The sequence below is a fragment of the Panicum virgatum genome, chromosome 1K, assembly GCF_016808335.1.
Source record: "Panicum virgatum strain AP13 chromosome 1K, P.virgatum_v5, whole genome shotgun sequence".
In the NCBI taxonomy this organism is placed as follows: domain Eukaryota; kingdom Viridiplantae; phylum Streptophyta; class Magnoliopsida; order Poales; family Poaceae; genus Panicum; species Panicum virgatum.
In genome coordinates this window covers 41,371,495-41,393,035 of record NC_053136.1, presented here as the reverse complement: position 1 = coordinate 41,393,035, position 21,541 = coordinate 41,371,495, and the positions used below count along the sequence as shown (strand labels likewise).

At 43.6% G+C, this 21,541-nt stretch overlaps 2 protein-coding genes, 1 long non-coding RNA gene and 1 other non-coding gene across 7 annotated transcripts in view; all 4 read left to right on the top strand.

Moving 5' to 3' along the window:
* Positions 1-2,838: 2,838 nt before the first annotated feature.
* LOC120655359 overlaps positions 2,839-21,541 on the top strand; it is an 84,773-nt gene continuing 66,070 nt past the window's right edge. Inside the window, exons 1-3 of the mRNA XM_039933122.1 lie at positions 2,839-3,006; positions 6,716-6,953; positions 7,523-7,627. Of these exons, the coding sequence (XP_039789056.1) occupies positions 2,839-3,006; positions 6,716-6,953; positions 7,523-7,627 (511 nt within the window). The remainder of the gene's footprint in view (positions 3,007-6,715; positions 6,954-7,522; positions 7,628-21,541) is intronic.
* LOC120708581 lies at positions 8,281-10,611 on the top strand. 2 transcript variants are annotated; one of them, XR_005689390.1, is made up of 4 exons: positions 8,281-8,347; positions 8,463-8,558; positions 8,640-10,214; positions 10,311-10,611. XR_005689390.1 is itself a non-coding variant. In XM_039993928.1 (3 exons), exon 3 carries the CDS (start codon positions 8,914-8,916, stop codon positions 10,120-10,122), a length of 1,209 nt encoding a protein of 402 aa, XP_039849862.1. In that variant the 5' UTR covers positions 8,281-8,347; positions 8,463-8,558; positions 8,640-8,913; the 3' UTR covers positions 10,123-10,611. The 2 variants fall into 2 exon arrangements, 1 of the variants encoding a protein (XP_039849862.1); XM_039993928.1 differs by having other exon boundaries at positions 8,640-10,611.
* LOC120708667 lies at positions 11,082-12,749 on the top strand. 3 transcript variants are annotated; one of them, XR_005689416.1, is made up of 2 exons: positions 11,082-11,220; positions 12,012-12,749. It is a non-coding gene; the product is annotated as an uncharacterized LOC120708667 (long non-coding RNA). The 3 variants fall into 3 exon arrangements; XR_005689415.1 differs by having other exon boundaries at positions 11,082-11,237; XR_005689414.1 differs by lacking the exon at positions 11,082-11,220 and adding an exon at positions 11,290-11,751.
* Positions 18,278-18,416, top strand: LOC120658243. The gene has a single exon (XR_005668563.1). It is a non-coding gene; the product is annotated as a small nucleolar RNA Z247 (small nucleolar RNA).

Here is a 21,541-nt window from a genome sequence, read left to right as displayed (position 1 = left end):
TTTATTGATGATCTTAAACCAATTGGGGTCCCTGAATCGCAGTACGAGGGGAGACTAAATGGAAAGGGCACACTAGGGAAAAAATCTCATGTCTGCACAGATGATGACTCGTTCAAAAAACTGCATTACGTGGTTCTTCAACAATCATCCTTGTTGGATCCGTATATTGAGGAACATAAGAAGATTCTAAACTCGGAATTCCCAGAAAAGTCTAAGACATGTATTACACGTCAACACATCGACACTTTCGACAGCTGGTTGCGGAGACATCTAATGCATAACATGGATATTGGTGAACAACTGTTCTTGTTGTCTAGGGGACCGTCTTGGAATATCTTAATGTAACAAGGGTACGAGATAAATGGAAACACATTTTACATGGCAGCCCAAGATAAAAAAAGCACAAATATGTGCTTATGGACGCCACAGACAGCAATGGAAAAAAGGAGACATTTTACGGTTATATTGAAGAGATATGGGAATTGTATTATGGTCCCAATTTTAAGGTGCCTTTATTTCGGTGCCAGTGGGTGAAGCTGACTGGAGTAACAAAAGATCAGTATGGTATGACAATAGTTGATCTTAATAATCTTGGGTATAGAGACGAGCCATTCGTCCTAGCCCAGGATGTTTCTCAGGTTTTCTACGTTAAGGACATGTCTAGCAAGCCAAAGAATGGGATCAATAAGCAAACCGATGAGCCAAAGCGACACATAGTCCTTTCAGGTAAAATAAATATCGTTGGAGTCGAGGACTGGACAGACTTGTCAGAGGACTATAATAACTTTGCTGACATTCCACCTTTCATAGTCAATGCTGATCCTTGCATCCTGCTGGCCAATGAGTATGCTCCATACTTGCACCGTGATCATAATCAAGGGACATTTGTGAAGAGAAAGTCTGTTACCGTACCAGTATCTGCTGATCCTTGATGTATTAGAATTATTATGTAATATTTCATAAACATGTGATGGGGAATTTGAAAATTTTGATTTATATATGTACTGCATCAATTTCTCCTCAGACATTGACACTCACAAACTCCTCGCAAAACAACACATCGACTAATAACATGAATTGATTAAGTTATATGTGAAAATCACTTTTTTAACGTTAATGTGTCGAGGAAACTCATTTTATTTCAAAAGCCAATAGTTTGAAATATTTCTATTATCTAATACATATTTGCATGGTCAAAATAAAAATTATAATATGTATAAAGTTATATAAATTATGAGTCCTATCACATAATGCCATGCAATATTTTTGCTGGACATATAGAATCTAAATAAATATAGAAATTTTTTTTGATAATTTTTGGACTCAATATTTTTTCTACGCAATTAAAAGCTGATAGCCCATTTTAAAAGGATAAATAAAAAAGAAACGAAAAAAAAGCTGATAGCCAAAAGTTTTGGCGGCATAATGAAAAACGGGCCTCATTTGTCCCGGTTATTAGATTCAGCCGGGACTAAAGGTGGGCCACAGGCGCATTTTCGCTGCGGCCCGCCAAAACACCATTTGGTCCCGGGTGGTGGCTTCACCCGGGACCAAAGACCCTTTGGTCCTAGTTCGTGGCTCCACCCGGGACCAAAGGGGCGTGCCTTTGGTCCCGGTTCCAGCCACCACCCGAGACCAAAGACCCTTTGATCTCGGGTGGTGGCTGGAACCGGGACCAAAGGCCCCCATCCTATATATCCCGGTGCCCCCTCTCCCCTGCCTCCACCCCACACTTGGCCATTTTCTTGATCCGCAGTCGCCGCTTGTCGATCGCCATCATCGTGCCCTCCCCGGAGCGCCGCCGCGCCGTCGTCCCCGTCCCGGAGCACCGCGCCGAAGCGTCATCGACCACCGGCCCGAGCGCCGCCACCTCATGGATTGCACGCACCGCCCTCGCGCTGCCGTCGTCCCCCGCGCGGCCCCGGCCCCCAGAGCACCGCGCCGCCGCCGTCCGCACCCGAGAGCACGCGCCGCCCCTTCGACCCCCGAGCCACATCCTCGTCGAGCCCGCTCCACTGCGCCGCCGCTGCGTCGTCCTGCCCCGAGCTCCACCGCTGCCCTCGTCGTCCGCCCCGCGAGCGCCGCCGCGTCTGCCCCGAGCGCCGCCGCCCCACGCGTCATCGACGTATGCTCTGCCCAGAGCACCGCCGCGTCGTCGTCCCCTGTGATGGAAGTAGCCCTCACGCTGGCATGCAGGCCGGCGGGCGCCGGCCCTGCAGGGCACTTGTTGATGGAAGTAGCCCTCAAATTGAACTTAAAATTTGAACCTTGGTTCAAATTTTAGGTTCCAATTTGAGGGCTACTGTTTTTTATTATTCAATTTATTGCATTAATTTTTGGATTAATTTGAGGTTCAAATTTAGTGCATTAATTTGTTTGTAATTCAAGTTAATTTGTTTTGTAATTGAAGTTAATTTGTTGTGATTCACATTAATTTGTTTAGTGCATTAATTTGTTTGTAATTTAACCTCAATTTGGATGTATTTAGATGGAAATTTAGTTTGGAAATGATAGTTGGAAATTTAGATGAAAATTTTGTTGGATCCTTAGAAATTTAGTTTAGAAATTTAGATGGAAATTTTGATCCTTGGAAATTTAGTTTGGAAATTTAGATGAACATTTAGTTGGATCCTTGGAAATTTAGATGGAAATTTTGTTTGAAAATTTTGATGGAAATTTAGTTAGAAATTTAGATCCTTCAAAATTTGGTATGCAAATTTAGTTTCGAAATTTAGATAGAAATTTAGTTCTGAATATTTTGGATAAATAGGTGTATAATTTGATCAAAACAATTTGTATATTCAATAGTTGGTTCAGATGGACCCGCGACGTGATGCGATGGATGATGAGCAGTTTCTAATGGATATGATTGCATCCGGTAGCGCCGCGGCGGCTGGTCATGCCAACGACACCGGTGATGGCGCCAATACCGACATATACCTCAATATGTCCGGTGGCGATGAAATTGATCAACCAACAGCTGATGCTGATGACCAGGAAACAAACGTATATATCTTAACATCGATTATTCTTTTCATTTGTCGTACTTCCAATGAGTAATCACTATGAATATATATGATTTTTTTTTGAAGCCATCTGGATCAAGTCAGGCCAAAAAAACAAAGCGAGACCCGACCAAGAAATTGGAAGGGCGATTTATCATAACAGAAGTGGCTCCAGATGGCGAACCGATCGCTCCAGAAGCAGCCACAAAGAAATACATTAAACAATGTGGTTGTCTTGTCCGGGACCACATCCCTATCAGCTTCAGGTTATGAAAAGCTAACAATCCAAGCGAGCAAAGGGATGCGGTGCCTCAAAGAGAAAAGGAGTGGCTCTGGCGGGAGCTGAAGAAGAACTTCACGGTTTCGGCTGAATCAGAAGAAGCTGCTAAGTGCTGGACCCTGAGCAAAATGGCTGAACAACTTCAGACATTTAAGAAGAATCTAAAGAAGAATTATATCAAGAAAGAGAAAACGCCTGAGTTTACTGGAGACCTTGCAAAGCAGAAGGACCACTGAAATTCCTTTGTGGCATATAAGTCTTCAGAGCTTGGGATTCGGAACGTGGAAAAGGCCAAGGAAAATGCCTCCAAGAAAGTATATTATCACACTCTTAGGCAAGGTGGGTACAAGATGGCAAAACCAAAATGGGAGAAGATGGAGCAGGATTTAATTGACAAAGATATCATGCCTGCGACCATCACCTGACCTGAACGTTCAAAGAACTGGTACTATGCTCATGGTGGAACATTGGACCCAGAGACGGGTGAGTGCATCTTTGGTTAGAAAATTCAGCAAGTGGCCCGCAGACTACAGGAGGCCATACAAGCAGTTAGCCAAGGCACATTCCAGAACTGACATACGCCCTTCAGAACCCAGAACATCCGGGGCTTACAAGGGGCAAGAGAGTGGTTGCGTGGAAATATGGCTTCAGCGATTACATCGATACATATAAAAGCCGGGATAGAAGGAAGAACGTGGAGCGCCTGCACTTGCGAAGGCTAGAGGAACAGCTCCTCTCACAAGATGAAAGAATGGCAGAAGAGATTAAACGCCAGGTGGCCTTAGCAATGAGCCAGCAGCAGCAACAGCAAGCGGCGCCTGCAGAGCCTATTGTCGATGCGGCCGACCTATCTCAACGTAAAAGCAGCTGCACCTCCACGGGCCTCCCTGCCGATAAGGGAATCGCCGCTATTGATACGACAGCCGAGCAACACTATCCAGTGGATGAGATCACCCAGCGGACACCTTGTGCGCTTCAAACTTGCAGTAAAAACTTAAGGTTCATGGTAGCGTACAGTTCTGCCATGCCAAGCACACCAGGCGAGGTGTACCATGTGCAGGAGATCCTGGCTGGATATGCTAAAGTTGGGGTCGAGGAGGTGTGCAATGATTGGAAGAATCTCGAGCTCCATATTCCTGAAGGTGACAGGGAGACAACACTAGCAGACGCCATTCATGGTTACATACTATGGGACAAGCGGTACATCATCCTCAAGCCTACCGATCAGGGATCAAGGCCGGCATCGCCGCAACCCGATCGTCATTCATCTCCTCTGCCACAGTCTCCGGGACCTGCCCCAGAACACTCTCCTTCGTCTTCATCTCCTAGGCAGCCGTTGACTACTCCTGTCGAGCCGCCATCTCCTGACTTACCTCCTCCGCCACTGCCAAAGAAGCAAAAGAAGACGGAGCCAAGAATCAGGACAAACCGCTGGACCCTGCAAAATTAAATTTTTTTATTAGAATGAAGGAATCAAATAGGATAAAGTTCATTGAGCCACCGCCACTTTGGGATTATGACCGCTCGATTAAGAAATCATACGACAAGAAAAAATCAGGGTCGTCATCGTCCGGTGTTCCACAGCTCGGGGACCAACAGAAACAGTCAATAGAACCACTAGTTGTTCTAAACCAGGAACATCAAGGCTTTTTGGGGTTCTTGTAATCAACAAAGCTCACTACTGATCAGATAACAGGAGTTTCGAATCAAGATTTGGATCCGCTGAAATAGTATCCGATAGCTCCAGTGGTGAGATGGAAATATAAGGAGGGCACCAGCCTTGTCCCCCCAGATGTTATGGAGTTGCTACCAACGCAAATGCGAAGGCTACATGACTTGTACATGAAGGCGATGAGAGATTGCAACTTCATGTAGGGCGCAAAGAATGGAGATGAAGATTTCTTTCACGGAGATGCCATCATATGGCTTGATTGGAAAGAAGTGTAACAACTATACCATCAGGACGCCCTCGACATCTCTATCGTCACTTTGTGGCTTCTGTAACTGTGTTCTTTAAATCTTGTTCATTACCATATATAACTATGGATGGAGATTCCATACTTCATTTTGTATCCCGTAGGATGGAGATTCAAACATGCCACAAAGGTATTATCACATCGGCTTCATAGACCCAACGGTTGTGAATTGCAAGACTCTCCAGAGCAATCCTGCAGAAACATTCAAAAACTTGTACAAGTACTTAAGCGTTCAACACTATAAGGCGACCATTGCATTTCCCTATAACTTTGGGTAAGTCTTTTCTGCCATATAACTATTTTAGTTCTATATAACTGAATTTTATTAACCCTACATGAAATCTTGCAGAGATCACTGGATATTAATTAACATATATCCTGGCAAGAGTTTAGTGGTTGTTATGGACTCATTGCGCAGAGATCCAAACCAATACAAAGACTGACCGACATGTTGAACAAGTAATTTATTCTTGTTATACCACCTCAATCACCATTGCTTTGAAATCATCGACAACTATATTTATTCATTTTGGTTCGTGTTCAGGGTTTGGAAGAAATTCATTCGAAAGCATAGTGGCAATAATTTCAATGCCGAACTAAAGTGGATGACAAACTTTCCGGTACGGGTGAGATTCTACTTTATTTGCATGTTCCATATCCTTTAGTATATATGAATACATTGATAGCTAATTACTTCTTTTATTTCTCTTGAAGTGTCGGAGGCAGGCGCAAGGAACTAATTTATGCGCATACTATGTCATAGAGAATGTCCATACCCTAATAGGTCCTCAAAATACCTTTACCGCATGGCAGGAGGAAGTAAGTACAAAACTTTATCAAACTTATCTTGCGTGCAACTCGTTTTGTAAATTGTTGTAATTAATATTATCACTTTTCCACAGCTCTCTCAAATGCGAGACACACTCGTACCAGAGAAAAGAATTCTGGTGATTCAAGAAGCCATGTGCGGATTTATTGTTCATGAGATTCTGGACCCGGCAGGAGAATTCTACTATGATGGCGTGTCAAACATAGATAATAGGAGTAAATATGACAAAATTAAATAAAGCTTTTGTTGCACTTTGTATGTAATTGACTTTTGTGTTGTACTTTGTATGTAATTGACTTTTGTGTTGCACTTTATATAAGTAAATGAATATATATTTATATTACTGCAGTATATACTCCACTTAAATTCCAATAAAAAATTCAATCTAAAATGTAATAGAAATAACAAAAAAAAACAGAAAAAAAGACCTTTGGTCCCGGTTTGTAACACCAACCGGGACCAAAGGGGTGCCTGCCACCTTTTGGTCCCGGTGCTCATTTGTCTCGGTTGCCTGACCCTTTTGTCCCGCCTTCCGGTTGAAAACCGGGACAAAAGACCTTTCCCAACTAGAATAAAAGGTCTTTTCTGTAGTAGTGGTCCCTCCATCTTCCCTCGGTTGCTGCAGGACAGATACTTCATCGGTCTGGATATCTTCGTCTCCCGGTTGTCCTGCATATTATTTGCCATTGTGAGTGTACTCTTCGATTGCTCTGCCCCCTCCCCTTCCCTTCCTGTTGTTACTCTCACCCTTCTCTGGATCTACGGTGGCGGTAAAGCTACTTTCTGGTCAGATTACTATGGGGGCGACCAAGAACCACTGAAGCAGCTGCGTAGTGTTCCGGCTCCTCCATTTGTGAGGTCAGGTATTGGCTCGTTTTCCTTTTCCCCTTTAGAGATCCTACTTCCTTTCTTACTGTTCACATCAGTTCGGCTTGGTAGATTCTTTTTTTCTTTTTTTTTGCGCACCTACAAATTCGTCATGAATCATTTTCGCACCTACAAATTCTTCTGGTACTGTCCATTCTAAAGTTTGTACTGTATTGTCCTTCCGTTTCACTGACAAAAGAATGGATGTTCCCTTTTTGCCTTCCTTTCCTATATGTCTGCACGTGATTAGACTAATCCTAATCTCTCACATCTGTGGTCCATATCTCCACTGCCTCCTGTGTACGAAACATTATACAACAAATTTAAAACTTTTGGAATGCGATGTTTTTTTGTCTGTCTGTTTGCCACCTTGGCTGCGCGATGCCTTTTTTGTCAGTTTTCTAGCCCTAAATCATTGATAACATGCACAATACTTTTATCTTGTTGCACACCCACACCATAGTTTAAATTTAAGTACTTTAGCTGACAACCTGCTTTTTTAAGAAAACCAAATTTACTCATCTTATTATTTTTCCTTTTTTTTGCATCCATAATGCTTCGACAGGTTGGTTGTCCAACGAAACCTATCTCCAGAATACTACACTTTCCTCTGCGCTACTTCAGAAGGAAAGAGCTCCAACTTTATATAAGAAAGGAAAAAAAAAAGAAGGTTCACATCTTTCTTCCTTCTACCCTGAAACGTTAACATATTATCCAGTGGCATCATATAATTTTAACTTATTTATTGCTCTACAAGGTGATAGTCCCCCACCCCGTAAACGCAAAAAAGCCGTAAACGCATTAAAGTGAAAAAGAATCTTGCTAATTTGAAGTACTAAATGAAGTCTATTTACAAAACTTTTTGCATGGTTGGGTTGTAAATCACGAGACGAATCTAATGAGCCTACTTAATCCATGATTTGCAACAGTGATGCTACAGTAACCATCCACTAATTATTGCTTAATCATGGGTTAATTAGCATCATTAGATTCGTCTCGCGATTTACAACCCATCTGTGCAAAAAATTTTGTAAATAGACTTCATTTAGTACTTCAAATTGGGAGTTTACACCTTTTTGCGTTTTTGAAAAAGGAACTAAACAGGGCCTAAATATTTTGGCAAATGATTCCACACGTTGTTTGAGATCCAAAAAAAGTACTCTATCCTTTGACCTACACTCTGCAACTTCTTATTGTTGCTATGGACGGTGGGGATTATTCTTACCCTGGTATGTGTTTTCAAAGGGTTCTGGTCCTTCACATCTTCATCAGATTTTTCACACGCTTAACATTTCTGACTCCTACCACTGAATAATATTTACTACGCGTACAGGGCCGTCGCATTCACAGAGCAGTGGCACTAAACGCACCAACTCGCAAGACAATAGTAGTAATTCGTTATACTACTTTCGCCAAACCTATACATTTACAGTTTAAATAGTTAACATTCATACCCCGTTAACTGCCCTTTTACTTGGTATAGTAACATTTCTTATTGTTTTTAGGGATCCCTGCCATGCACAAACCTATTAGTTCAGACCCCAGTGAAAATCGCTCCAAACGCAGGAAATATATGCTTCAAAAACGACTAGCTCATGCAGGTAACAAAGCTGATGCATGTAACCCTAGAAGATTTTCCTTTTACCAAGCGCCTTGATTTCGATCGTGTTGTTGTTTGGTAGCATCTAAAACCATAGCAACTCAAACAACTAGCTGTGGCCGGTTCCCCCAGAAATATATTGATGCATTAAAAGGTACGCAAGTCTTATGATTTCATTAGCCCCTTACATTTAAGCTTACTGAATAATTTATCAACAAATGTTGACTACAACTTGTGGCTAACATTATTAACCACAAAACTTATTTACAGCATCATACAAAGATAGGTCGTACTATGGCTCACCTGACTATGAGTGCTCTTACTGTCATGCTTTATTCTGGTTTCAAGAACAAGCTATGTTCAGCTCTGGTTCTCATAACAAAAGAATTGAGTACCATCTATGCTGCAAACAGGGAAAGATTCAGATACCTGCTTTTAAACCTAGGCCAGAGCCTCTGGCTTCTTTAGCCACTTACAACGGCGGTGCCCGATCTAAGAGATTTATGAAAAATATACGGCAATATAACTGCCTATTTGCTTTTACATCTATGGGTGCAAACATCGACAGATCTGTTAATGACGGCAGGGGACCTCCGGTCTTCAAGATTAATGGTCAGGTCCATCATCGTATAGGCTCTCTACTACCACCTGATGGTAGCCCGCCTAAATTCTTGCAGTTGTATATCTATAACACTGCTAATGAGGTATCAAACCGTCTAAAAGCATTGCATCCTGACGACGGGTCATCTTCATCTCTTGAACCATCTATCATTGAGAGCTTGATTGCCATGCTTGACCAGCATAATCCATTTGCAAAGAAATTTAGAATGGCACGGGACCGCTTACTAGAAACTGATAATGATGAATTTGTTATCAGAATTGTCGGAGCTCAAGAAGGTGACCCAGTTCAGTATAATATGCCTACGACCGATCAACCTGCCATGCTTATTGTTGGGGATTTTTCTCTGGATACATTCAAACGCGATATAATTATCCAAACTAAATCTGGGCAGTTAAGACATATATCAGCTCTTCATCCAGCGTACATGTCGCTGCAGTACCCATTGTTATTTCCATATGGGGAGCGTGGATTCCAAGTTGGAGTTCTTTACAATGGTATAGACCAATGCAAAAAAGGAAAACGAAACACTATAACTATGCACGAATATTTTCGGTATCAATTCCATTACAGGCGTCATCAGCCTAACCCCTTCCTAAGCTATGGCCTTTTGTCAAGTCAGGCCAAAATTGATGCTCGTGCTGCAATTGACAAAAACAGGCTATGGTTCATTCTCAAAAATCAATCTCGTCTTAGAAGTGAGACCCTCCAAGGTATAGCAGATGCTGTGGGAAGGGGGTGTGTGGATGGCAGTGAGATGGGAAAGCTTACTGTGTTACCTGCCTCTCATACTGGGGGCAGGCGCTATATGGTACAGAATTATCATGATGGGATGGCTATCTGCAGGATTTTCGGGCCCCCTGATTTCTTTGTCACTTTCACCTGTGATGTCAAATGGCCTGAAATATCTCTTGGCATTCTAGAAGCTGGTCAGCAACCGTCATAGAGCCGATATAGTTGTTCGTGTTTATAATATGAAACTTGAAGAAATGTTAGCTGATATAAAAGCTGGAAAAGCATTTGGCCTAATTCTTGCAGGTACAAGTGACAACCCCTTACTCTTTGGAAGTACAATACACAATTAATCTGATCAACGATAAATATCTAACTTTGCTTTGTTTTCCCTCTAACCAGTTCTACACACAGTTGAATTTCAAAAACGTGGGTTACCTCATGCACATATGATCTTTTGGACTGCAGACGATACAACTAATCCAAGTGCATCGATGATTGATAAGTATATAAGTGCTGAAATTCCTGATCCCAAAGATGACCCTCTTCTATATGCTTTGGTTGCTGAACATATGATCCATGGTCCTTGTGGAAAAGATAACCCAAACTGTCCTTGCATGAAGAATGGAAAATGCTCAAAGGGGTTCCCAAAAAAATTTCAAGAAGAGACAACTATTGATGAGAATGGTTTTGCAATATATAAAAGGCCTAATAATGGTCGATATGTCCAGAAAGGAGGCGTTCGTCTCGACAATAGATGGGTCGTCCCCTATAATCCATATCTGCTAAAAAAATTTCAAGCTCACATAAATGTCGAGTGGTGCAACAAAGACATTTTCATTAAATCTTTTACTTACAAAATGGCTGCTATTCCCGGGCATCTCATTGGGCCACGTCAACGGAAAAATATCAGCCGTCAGATTGGGCACGAACGACGCGGAGCGTGTCCCTCGTCGACTCCTCCGTCCTGCAGCTCAGCGTACGGAGCGGGCCGCGTGCCTGATCCTGCGCCGCGCTGGCGTCGTCCTCATCCTCCTCCCGCGCCGCAGCCACTATCCTGGCTTGAACGCGGGCGTCGCAGCCCCAGACTCGTCGACAGCCTGCTCCGGACCGGCCATAGGCGCCACCACGGCACCACCCACCCCCATAGAACCACTGCTCAACAGGCCCGCCAGATCCAGCAGGATCTGGGACCTCCTCACCACGTGGTGCCTGCGGGGATCCGGACCTCCTCTTCGACCTCCGGCGTCGGGGACCGCCGCAAGCGTCCGCGCCGGGTATCGGGTGAAAACTTTGCCCACGAGACCCACCGGTGAGCCACTTACATTAGTAAGTAGATCGACGTAACCCTACCCCTTCACCAATTTCCCGGCTCCCTCCCCTCGCGATCTCCAAATCCTGCCGCCGCCGCCAGGCCGATTCCCCATCTCCACCATTGCCCAACCCTGGCCGCCACCCGCAGGCCGTCCGCATCCGGCCCTCTGCCCCTCCGTGTCGCCGCTCCGGTCCTTCGCTGCTCCGTCCCTCCACTTCCCGCACGACCAGACGGGTGTGCGGGCGGGCCTGCGGCCGTGCTGCAGCCATTGCGTCGCCCCGCCGCGGCCTCATCCCTGTGTGCCGCCCGGCCGGCCGGTCCCCAAGGTCTGCTCGGCACCTACTGCCCCGGCCGGACCCCATCCCGCGGCCTCACGCGGCCGTGCTGCGCCCCTCGCCGCGGTTTGGTTCCTGACCTATGTTATTCATTTGCTCGTCCTTTGTCTAATTTTCCCCCAAATTGATTTGGTTCCTGACCTATGTTCTGCGATGTGCGCGTCCAATAATCACTGCCTCCCTCTTTCGGCGGGTGCGAGTCTTCTCCCAAACCATTGCGCCTCCAATAACCATTGTTTCCTTTTTGTGCTGTACAATTTCATAATTCTGTTTATAGATCTTTTATGTGCAGTATTTCCTTTTTATATGTGCTATTTTTTCCCCTTCTATCGTCTCCCCAGAATTTGCACTTACCAATCTATCAAATTAGCTAATGTGAGCTGCTTCAACCTTAATGTTGTTGCACATGGCTGTTGACATTTGGAGGTGTTGGATTATTGCTTTGTTTTTTAGTGAGGCAACAAATGGAATTTAAGTGACCCAGGAATCCACATTGGTAACCTACAAGTACCTATCATTTGCAGGAAATTAGAGGGAATGACTATAACAAAGTCTGATTGGTAAGCCACAACTACAAGTATCTATCATCTGCCCAGCATGACTATATCTAGAAACCTTATTTATACCTATCTGTCCTTGGCATGTGCATGCATCTTCCATTCAACATTGAGCATGTATATATGCAGTAATAGCATAGTGTTTTTACCTTGAACTGAGCAGGAGCAGCCCTGTTTTTTTACCAGTTTTGATCTCATACCTTTTAAAAGATGTCCAGGCAGATTTAATGCATGATTGACTTTGCAGATGCTCCAAGACAGGAGACAAGTTGCCGTGCCCAAGTAGGAATGGCTAGCTGCTGCACACTGAGTGCCACGCATGGCCATACATGGATGCAAGATCATTTTCACACCAAGAAAATCAATGTGCTCATGGATGGTATTGACTATTCCTAGCATAGACAAATCGTTTTGCAAGCCAAACATGTGATCTGTGCACTGATGTTTTGTACATAGTAGTTGTGCAAGCTAAACTTGTGATATCTGCAAGCCAAAGCATGTGGCCTGTGGAAACTAAATGGCATGTCTAGATACTTGTCTGATCTAGCTTGCTGCTTTTGAATTTTGTCAAAAGTTGTACTAGTTCCCCCTTAAAATCAAGCTTGAAATCCATTCCCTTCATGGCTTTACCATATGATCTCATACAATTTCAATCATGGATATTTAGTTACTTCAATGTTAGAGCATTTTCCCTGCACATGTGTGTAAACATTTGCCATCTAATGATCTATGAACACATCATCTGTGAGATGTAAAGAGACTTATGTGTGGGCTTTAACAACCTCTTTTAAGCCTGAGATCTCCCAGAATATCTCTACCACAGATAGGGACATCTGCAATGGACAAGATATAGCTTAAAACTTCAAAAACACCATTGCTTATTGACTGTTTAAAAAAAACGATAACCAGCTAACTAGAGCCAACTTACCAGATTGCTAGAAGACTTTGACTGACAGTGCACTGAAGCCACACATTGGAGACTCAGGGACACTGGGTTCTCTCTGATATCCTGCCCAGAAAATTTGCTGATACATGACAAAATGGCAGAAAGACATGATAGACTGGTTTTCAAAACCTACACGACCCTAATGTATTGTCCTGAACACCAACCTCCTCATCATACCCTGCAAACAGCGGATTCAGAAAAAAAAATAATAACAAGACGAGCAAGCCATGGATCTGCCAAATTACTAGCTTAGCCAGTATTAATCTGACTCAATAATTCACCAATTACTTACGCTAGCTATAGTGTTTCCATCAACATCATTTTAATGTTACTGTTTCATTTGTACTGTGCAATGAATCTTTCTTCTCCTACATAGATCAACTCCACTTCTATTTTTCTTTTTTAACGAACTATACTAACGTGTTCATGGACTATTTGTTGCCCAAAAAATAGCCTACAAAAATAAGCTAACCAATATCTTCAAGTGGTTACAAAATGCATCTCCAGATAAACAATTATTGCCCATGGCATCAAAGCCTCACTCTTATATGAATCAAAAACTTAATCAAAGGGTCCTCTACTGGCCAGTGCGGCAATGCCGCGACGCCTTTCTAGTACCTATTTAAATATGTCACAAAAGGCCCTGATTGTAGCAAAGCATACCTACAAAAAATAAGAAATGGGGAAGAAGTTCCTCTCGACAAAGAAACACAAACGAGAAATGAAGTGAAAGAATACTTAGACTGCCGCTACATTTGCGAGCAGGATGCATGCTGGTGTGTATTCGGATTTGATATCCATAGGCACTACCCAGCAGTTGAAAGAATGCCTATACATCTACCCGATGAGAATAATATTTTATACGATGAAAATGCAAACATGGCTGAGATCGTAAATAGTGAATTCTTGCGGCGAACAATGCTAACAAAGTGGTTTGAATGCAATAAGGCAAACCTAGCTGGCCGGCATCTAACATACCTTGAATTTCCTACAAAGTGGTGCTGGGTGAAAGATAAGAGAGTATGGGAACCACGCAAGTCCGGGCATAAAATCGGCCGTTTATACTATGTGCACCCATCTGTTGGGGAGAGGTACTATCTTAGAATGCTATTGATGACCGTTAGATGTGCACAAAGTTATGAGGATGTTAGAACATATAATGGTCGTACATACCCGACATTTAAAGAGGCATGCAATGCTAGAGGCCTCCTAGGCAATGATCTAGAATGGTATGATGCTTTTGATGAAGCCGCTGCTTGGGCTACTTCTTCCCAACTCAGGCAACTATTTGTTACAATGCTACTATTATGTGAAGTTAACGATGAGTATGCATTCTTTGAAAAAGTTTGGAGGGTTCTTGCTGATGATATTCAGTTCCAGATACGTGAATCTGTTGGAAATCCTCGTTTCTACGTTCCTGAAAATAATCTTAAAGATTTACTTATAGATTATCTTTCATCATTGTTTGAAAAGAATGGCGGCTGAATAAGAGACTATAACCTTCCAGCTAGACAAGGCACATTTAATTCTGGGTCTGGCAACCGTTTAATAGAAGAGGAACTCTCATACAATGGCCCAGAATTATTAATAAAAGCTGAAACAGATATGTCAGTTTGAATGACAAACAATTAGCTGCATTCTACAGCATAACAGATTGTGTCCTTAATAACAAACCTGGATTCTTTTTCTTGTCCGGGTACGGGGGAACTGGGAAAACTTACCTATGGAATGTAATAGTGAAATACGTAAAAGCACACCAGAAAATTGTGCTTACTGTTGCTTCGTCGGGTGTTGCCTCCTTGCTGCTTCCTAGAGGCCGTACTGCACACTCACGCTTCAGAATACCTTGTGACCTTGATGAAGGAACTGTCTGTGACATTAAAAGAGGTTCAATGCTAGCTGAACTGATTGAAAAAACCTCACTAATTATTTGGGATGAGGCTTTAATGACACACCGTATGGCATTAGAAAGCCTAGACAGCATAGTTCTTAAAGCGTTAAGGCGAGGCACGGCGAGCGACCCCGTCTGCAAGGCGAGGCGACGCCTAGGCGGATGCCTAGGCGAGCAAGGCGACGCCTTACCCATGTGCCACAGGGAGGAAATGAAAAGAAATAGGAAATAAAAAGAGTAAAAAAGGCAAAGAAGAGGGCAAGGTACAGGCTGCTGCTCAGCCCAACAGTTAGGCCCAGCCCAACAATAGCATCTCCACCCTCCAGAACCCTCTCCCACTCGATGAGCTCCTCATCCGCGCCGCCGTTGCCCTCTGCCCAGCACTCTGCCCTCTCAGCTCTCCCTCTCCCTTCGCGCTGCCGGCCCGCCGTCGCTCCTCCGCCCGACGCCGCCGCAGGCCCGCCCTTGCTGCTCCGCCAGACGCCGCCGCCGGCCCCGCGCGACACCACTATCGGACCCGCGCGCCGTCGCCAGGCCCTCGCGCCGCTGAAGCTCGTCGGCGCTCCCTCTCCCACCTTCCTCACCATGCTCAGGTAGGCCGCCACCCCCTCCCTCTTGTTCCCCTTCCCCCGCAGATCATCGAAATCCTTCCCCTCCTCTTCCTCTCCCTCCTCCCTCACCCTCCCTCTCAGTTTGCTTCTCTTTTGGCATGGCGTCGGCGGACGCCTTGGATTTTTGAGCGCCTGGACGACTAGGCGACGCCTTAAGAACCATGCTAGACAGGACTTTTCGTGATCACTTATCCGCACATTCAGAAGAAGCAAAGAACATGCCTTTTGGTGGCAAGGTTGTTGTCCTAGGTGGCGATTTCAAACAAATACTTCCTGTTATAGAAAATGGCACCCGAGAGCAGATAGTAAATGCAGCCATAATGAATTCTCATTTATGGGCATCAATTACAGTTTTACAACTGCATACAAATATGCGCCTCAGATCTGCTGGGTTAGATTCGGAATCACATCATGAACTAGCTTCTTTTAGTAAATGGGTACTTGATATTGGTGAGGGCAACATAGAATCATTTGCAAAAGAAGGTGAGACAGAGAGTATGTGGATTAAGATACCTGATGATCTCCTTCTCAAACCTAGTGAAGACAGCATGTCATCTATTGTTAGTTTTGTTTATGAAGACTTGCATTCCAGATATCGTGATGTATCCTACCTAAAGGGACGTGCAATTCTTACGCCAACTAATGATTTAGTTGATGAAATAAATAATTTCATTGTAGATCTCCTACCAGGGGAGGGAAAGCAATATCTCAGTTGTGACAGAATTGTAAAAGCCCCCGGGAGTCATGATTCCTTTGACCTTTTATACCCAGTGGAGTTTCTAAATTCTTTAAATGGAAACAACTTCCCATGCCATGAATTAATCCTGAAAGAAGGAGTTCCAATAATGTTACTCAGAAATCTCAATCAGTCTATTGGTCTTTGCAATGGAACCCGGCTTGTTATTACATGTTTAGGCAGCAAAGTCATACAAGCTGAAATACTAACTGGTACTCATGCTGGGCAGTCTGTTTTGATACCAAGGATCAGTCTTATTCTTAAAAACTTGAAGCTGCCTTTTGTGATGGAACGCCGGCAATTCCTAGTAAAAGTTTGTTATGCCATGACAATCAATAAGAGCCAAGGACAGACCCTGGAAAATGTGGGTGTCTACTTAAAAAAGCCGGTTTTCACACACGGGCAATTATATGTGGCTGTCTCTCGAGTAACTTCAAAAAAAGGACTTAAAATACTTATTGAAGACGACAATGGTTGTTTAAGTGACACAACAAAGAATGTTGTCTATAAAGAGGTTTTCAAATCAATAAATCCACAAACAACAAAGTGACATCCAATCGAAAGGTAACCTCCACAACTCAAACAGAAATTGCTCAATTGTTGCATTCTCCATTGTCTGTGCATTTTTCCGAAGGTGTACAACCCTTACAAACAAATGTCAACTCTCACAATATTTTGCCTAAATTTTTGCCGCTGAACATGTTCTATTTCTCTGCACGTAGGGGAGGATATCTCACAGTCCTTTATCTTCCTTGACCCCAAAAGATCGATTGAAAACAATTTTTGTACGCGTCATTCAGAAATGGGAATTCAGAGGCCTCAATCATGATGGGCCTCTGCAGCATATTGATCTTATCCTAGCAGATAGCCAGGTAATTATTTTACATTCCTCTTTGTTTTCCAGGTTATAATACTATCCTTTACATATCCTCCCATCCCATATCTATGCAAACCAAAAAAACAACAACATATATACAGGGAAATCCTATGTATGCTAAGATACTTTATTTCCTCTTTCCTCTTGTATTGTTAGTAGCATAAGGTAATAACAACATTATTGCGACCATTTTCCCAGGCTTTCAGTGTATCCCCATCCATATTCGTTACTCTGCAAGGCTCAAGCATCCTTCGAACCTGCTGGCTAACAGGAATTTTGCTGAATCTGCATGTGCTCAGGAAGAAGTAAAATGATGTGCGTTGGCGTTGTTAACATATATGTGTTGTATTCCAAATATGGTTGAGATATGGCCGGCTAGGATCTATAGGCTGTTATTAGAAATAGATTAATTGTAACCATGTAAAACTTTTCCTTTCCTAGAATAGATCTAAATCTGGCCATACTCATCTATATATATGTAACTCGTGCCTTGTTTTGCGCCACCAGATATATTAACACGAAGCCGTCGTGATCTCCGAGTGGAGACCGATGTTCCACCTATTTCCATCGCGCCTCTGATTTCTACATGGTAATCAGAGCCTAGGGTTAATCATCCTAGCAATGGCGTCCTCAAACTCGTCATCAAATCCTCTCCTTGGTGTTCAAGTCACAGAGAAACTCACTCGCCAAAATCACGGTATGTGGTCGGCGCGAGTTCTTGAGATCTTACGAGGCGCAAGACTGGAGCGGTATGTCAACGGCAAAGTCGTCGCTCCATCTGAAGAAATTGATGAGAAGCAGAGCGACGGCAAGATCACTAAGGCTTCCAATCCAGCCTACGACGAATGGTTCGCCACGGACCAACAAGTCCTAGGATTTCTTCTCACCTCCCTGTCCAGGGATATCCTGGCACAAGTCGCCATTGCAAGAACCGCCGCTGAAGCATGGAAGATCATCACCGACATGTTCGCCTCTCACACGCGAGCACGTGCTACTAATGTGTGTCTTGCCCTCGCCACGACGAAGAAGGACAACATGACTGTTGCCCAATACTATGGCAAGATGAAGGGGCTTGCAGACGAGATGGCTGCAGCAGGAAGACCCCTTGACGATGAGGAACTGGTGATGTATATCTGCAACGGTCTTGATCTTGAGTACAATCCTCTAGTTTCTGCTCTTGTAACTAGACTAGAACCTGTTACTCCTTCAGAATTGTACTCCCAACTTTTGAGCTTTGAGACTAGATTAGAGTTGCAGCTTGGCATCAGTTCATCGTCATCAACGAATTCAGCAGGAAGAGGCGGCGACCGTGGTGGGAGCCAGCAAATGTGTGGCCCAAATCATGGCCGAGGTGGACGGCAGAACTCCGGCCGTAGCGCTGGTGGCCGTGGCCGTGGGCAGCAGTAGCCACTATGGCAAAATCAGCAACGCAGGAGCTTCCCCACGGGCCCAACTGCAACCCACGACAACAATGGGCGCCCAATCTGTCAGGTCTGCTTCAAGATGGGACACACGGCGATTGACTGTTGGCACAGGTTTGATGAAAACTATGTTCCAGAGGAACGCCATGTTGCTGCTACAATGAGCCTTTATTCCATGGATCAAAACTGGTACATGGACTCTGGTGCTACAGACAATATCACTAGTGATCTTGAGAAGCTCGCCGTTCGTGACAAGTATCATGGAAGTGACCAGATTCATACAGCAAGCGGCGCAGGTATGGAAATCAAACATATTGGTCATTCATTAGTTCACACCCCAACTCGCAATTTACATCTAAACAATATTCTTCATGTTCCAAAGGCCACTAAAAATCTTGTTTCAGTTCATCACCTCACCAAAGATAATTCTACTTTCCTTGAATTTCACCCTGATTATTTTTTGATCAAGGATCAGGCAACGAAGAACACCATCCTTAAGGGGTCATGCCGCAAGGGTCTTTACCCTCTTCCTCTACCCGCCATAAAGCAAGCCTTTGGAGTTGTCAAACCATCTTTCGAAAGATGGCACAATAGTTTGGGTCATGCTTCTGCCCCCATTGTTTCTAAAGTTATTAGCACAAATAATCTTCCTTGTTTAGATGAATCAAATAAAGAGTCGGTGTGTGATGCCTATCAAAAGGCAAAGAGTCATCCGCTTGCCTATCCCAAGTCACATAGTGTTTCTAGTAAACCTTTGGAGCTTGTGTTTTCAGATGTTTGGGGCCCTCCACCTAATTCGGTTGGAAAGAACAAATATTATGTTAGCTTTATCGATGATTACAGCAAATATGTGTGGATTTATCTTATCAAGCATAAATCTGAAGTTTTTTAGAAATTCAATGAATTTCAAAACCTTGTCGAGAGACTCTTTAATCAAAAAATTATTGCCATGCAAACTGATTGGGGGGGGGTGAATATCAGAAGCTTCACTCCTTTTTTGAGCGTGTCGGGATATCTCACCTTGTATCATGTCCTCACGCTCATCAACAAAACGGGGCTGCAGAACGAAAACATAGGCATATTATTGAGGTCGGTTTAGCTCTCCTTGCTCACGCCTCAATCCCTCTTAAATATTGGGAAGACGCTTTTGTAGCTGCCACTTATTTGATTAATCGAACTCCTAGTGGAGTCATAAATTATGACACGCCCCTTGAACGTCTGTTTCAACAAAAAACAGACTATTCTTCTCTTAGAGTGTTTGGTTGTGCATGTTGGCCACATCTACGTCCCTATAACACACATAAATTTCAGTTTCGCTCTAAGCAGTGTGTGTTTCTTGGCTATAATCCCTCGTACAAAGGCTTTAAGTGCTTAGATCCTTCCACAGGCCGGGTCTACATATCTCGAGACGTCACCTTTGATGAGAATGTCTTTCCTTTCTCACAACTTCATCCAAATGCAGGAGCTCGACTTCGTCAGGAAATTTCTCTCCTTCCATCTGATCTCCAGCCAATACCATCTGATCAAGGGGGAGAACTAATGGGTGATCACATGTTTGATTCTAATAATCTATGTGACGAAGTGTGTGCAGGAAACGATGTGGACTCAGCAGATACAGGCGGTGCAGAAACCGCGTCGCCAGCACGCGTGTCTGCTCTCCCGTCCAGCATCTCTGATCAACCAAATCAAGCCACGTCGCCGACCGAGCTTGGGCAGCAGACAGAATCTTCTGCGCCTGATTCCTATGACCCGACCGGCGCTGATCCCACAGAGGATTTGCCACCGCCAGCACCGGGATCGCCTATGGCCGAGGGAGCTGCGTCCCAAATTGTACAGCCTACTGCACCTGATGATTCAAGGCCAAGGACACGTCTATAAGCTGGAATTCACAAACCAAAGGTATATACTGATGGCACTATTAGATATGGGTGTTTTACATCATCAGGGGAACCACATAATATAAATGAAGCTTTAGAAGATAAGAATTGGAAAGATGCTATGGATCTAGAATACTCTGCTTTGATGAAAAATAAGACCTGGCATCTTGTACCTCCAAAAAAGGGCACTAATATTATTGACTGTAAATGGGTGTATAAGATAAAGAGAAAGGCAGATGGAAGTCTTGACAGGTACAAGGCTCGTCTTGTTGCTAAAGGCTTCAAGCAAAGGTATGGGATAGATTATGAAGATACTTTCAGTCCTGTGATTAAGGCAGCGACAATTAGAGTTATTCTTTCTGTTGCCGTGTCAAGAGGTTGGAGTCTTCGTCAACTAGATGTTCAAAATGCCTTTTTACATGGTTTACTAGAAGAGGAAGTTTATATGAAGCAATCACCTGGGTATGAGGACAAATCTTTGCCAAGTTATGTGTGCAGGCTCGACAAGGCTTTATATGGACCCAAACAAGCACCAAGAGTATGGTATTCCAGACTTAGTATGAAGTTACAAGACTTGGGTTTCAAATCATCTAAGGCAGACACATCTCTGTTCTTTTATAATAAAGGTAACATCAGTATGTATGTACTTGTTTATGTTGATGACATCATTGTGGCTAGTTCAACACCAAGTGCAACTTCAGCTTTGCTCAGTGATCTTAACAAAGAGTTTGCTCTAAAAGATCTAGGTGATCTGCATTATTTTCTTGGAATTGAGGTAAATAAGGTATCCGATGGTCTGATTTTGATGCAAGAAAAGTATGCCTCAGATGTATTAAAAAGAATTGGAATGAGTGATTGTAAACCTGTCGCTACTCCTATGTCTACTTCAGAGAAGCTTTTGGTCCATGAAGGAGATCTACTCGGTCCAAATGATGCTACTCAGTATAGAAGCATGGTTGGTGCATTGCAGTACTTGACTTTAACAAGGCCTGATATCTCTTTTGCTGTTAATAAAGTATGTCAGTTTTTGCACGCACCTACTACTGTTCATTGGGCTGCAGTCAAAA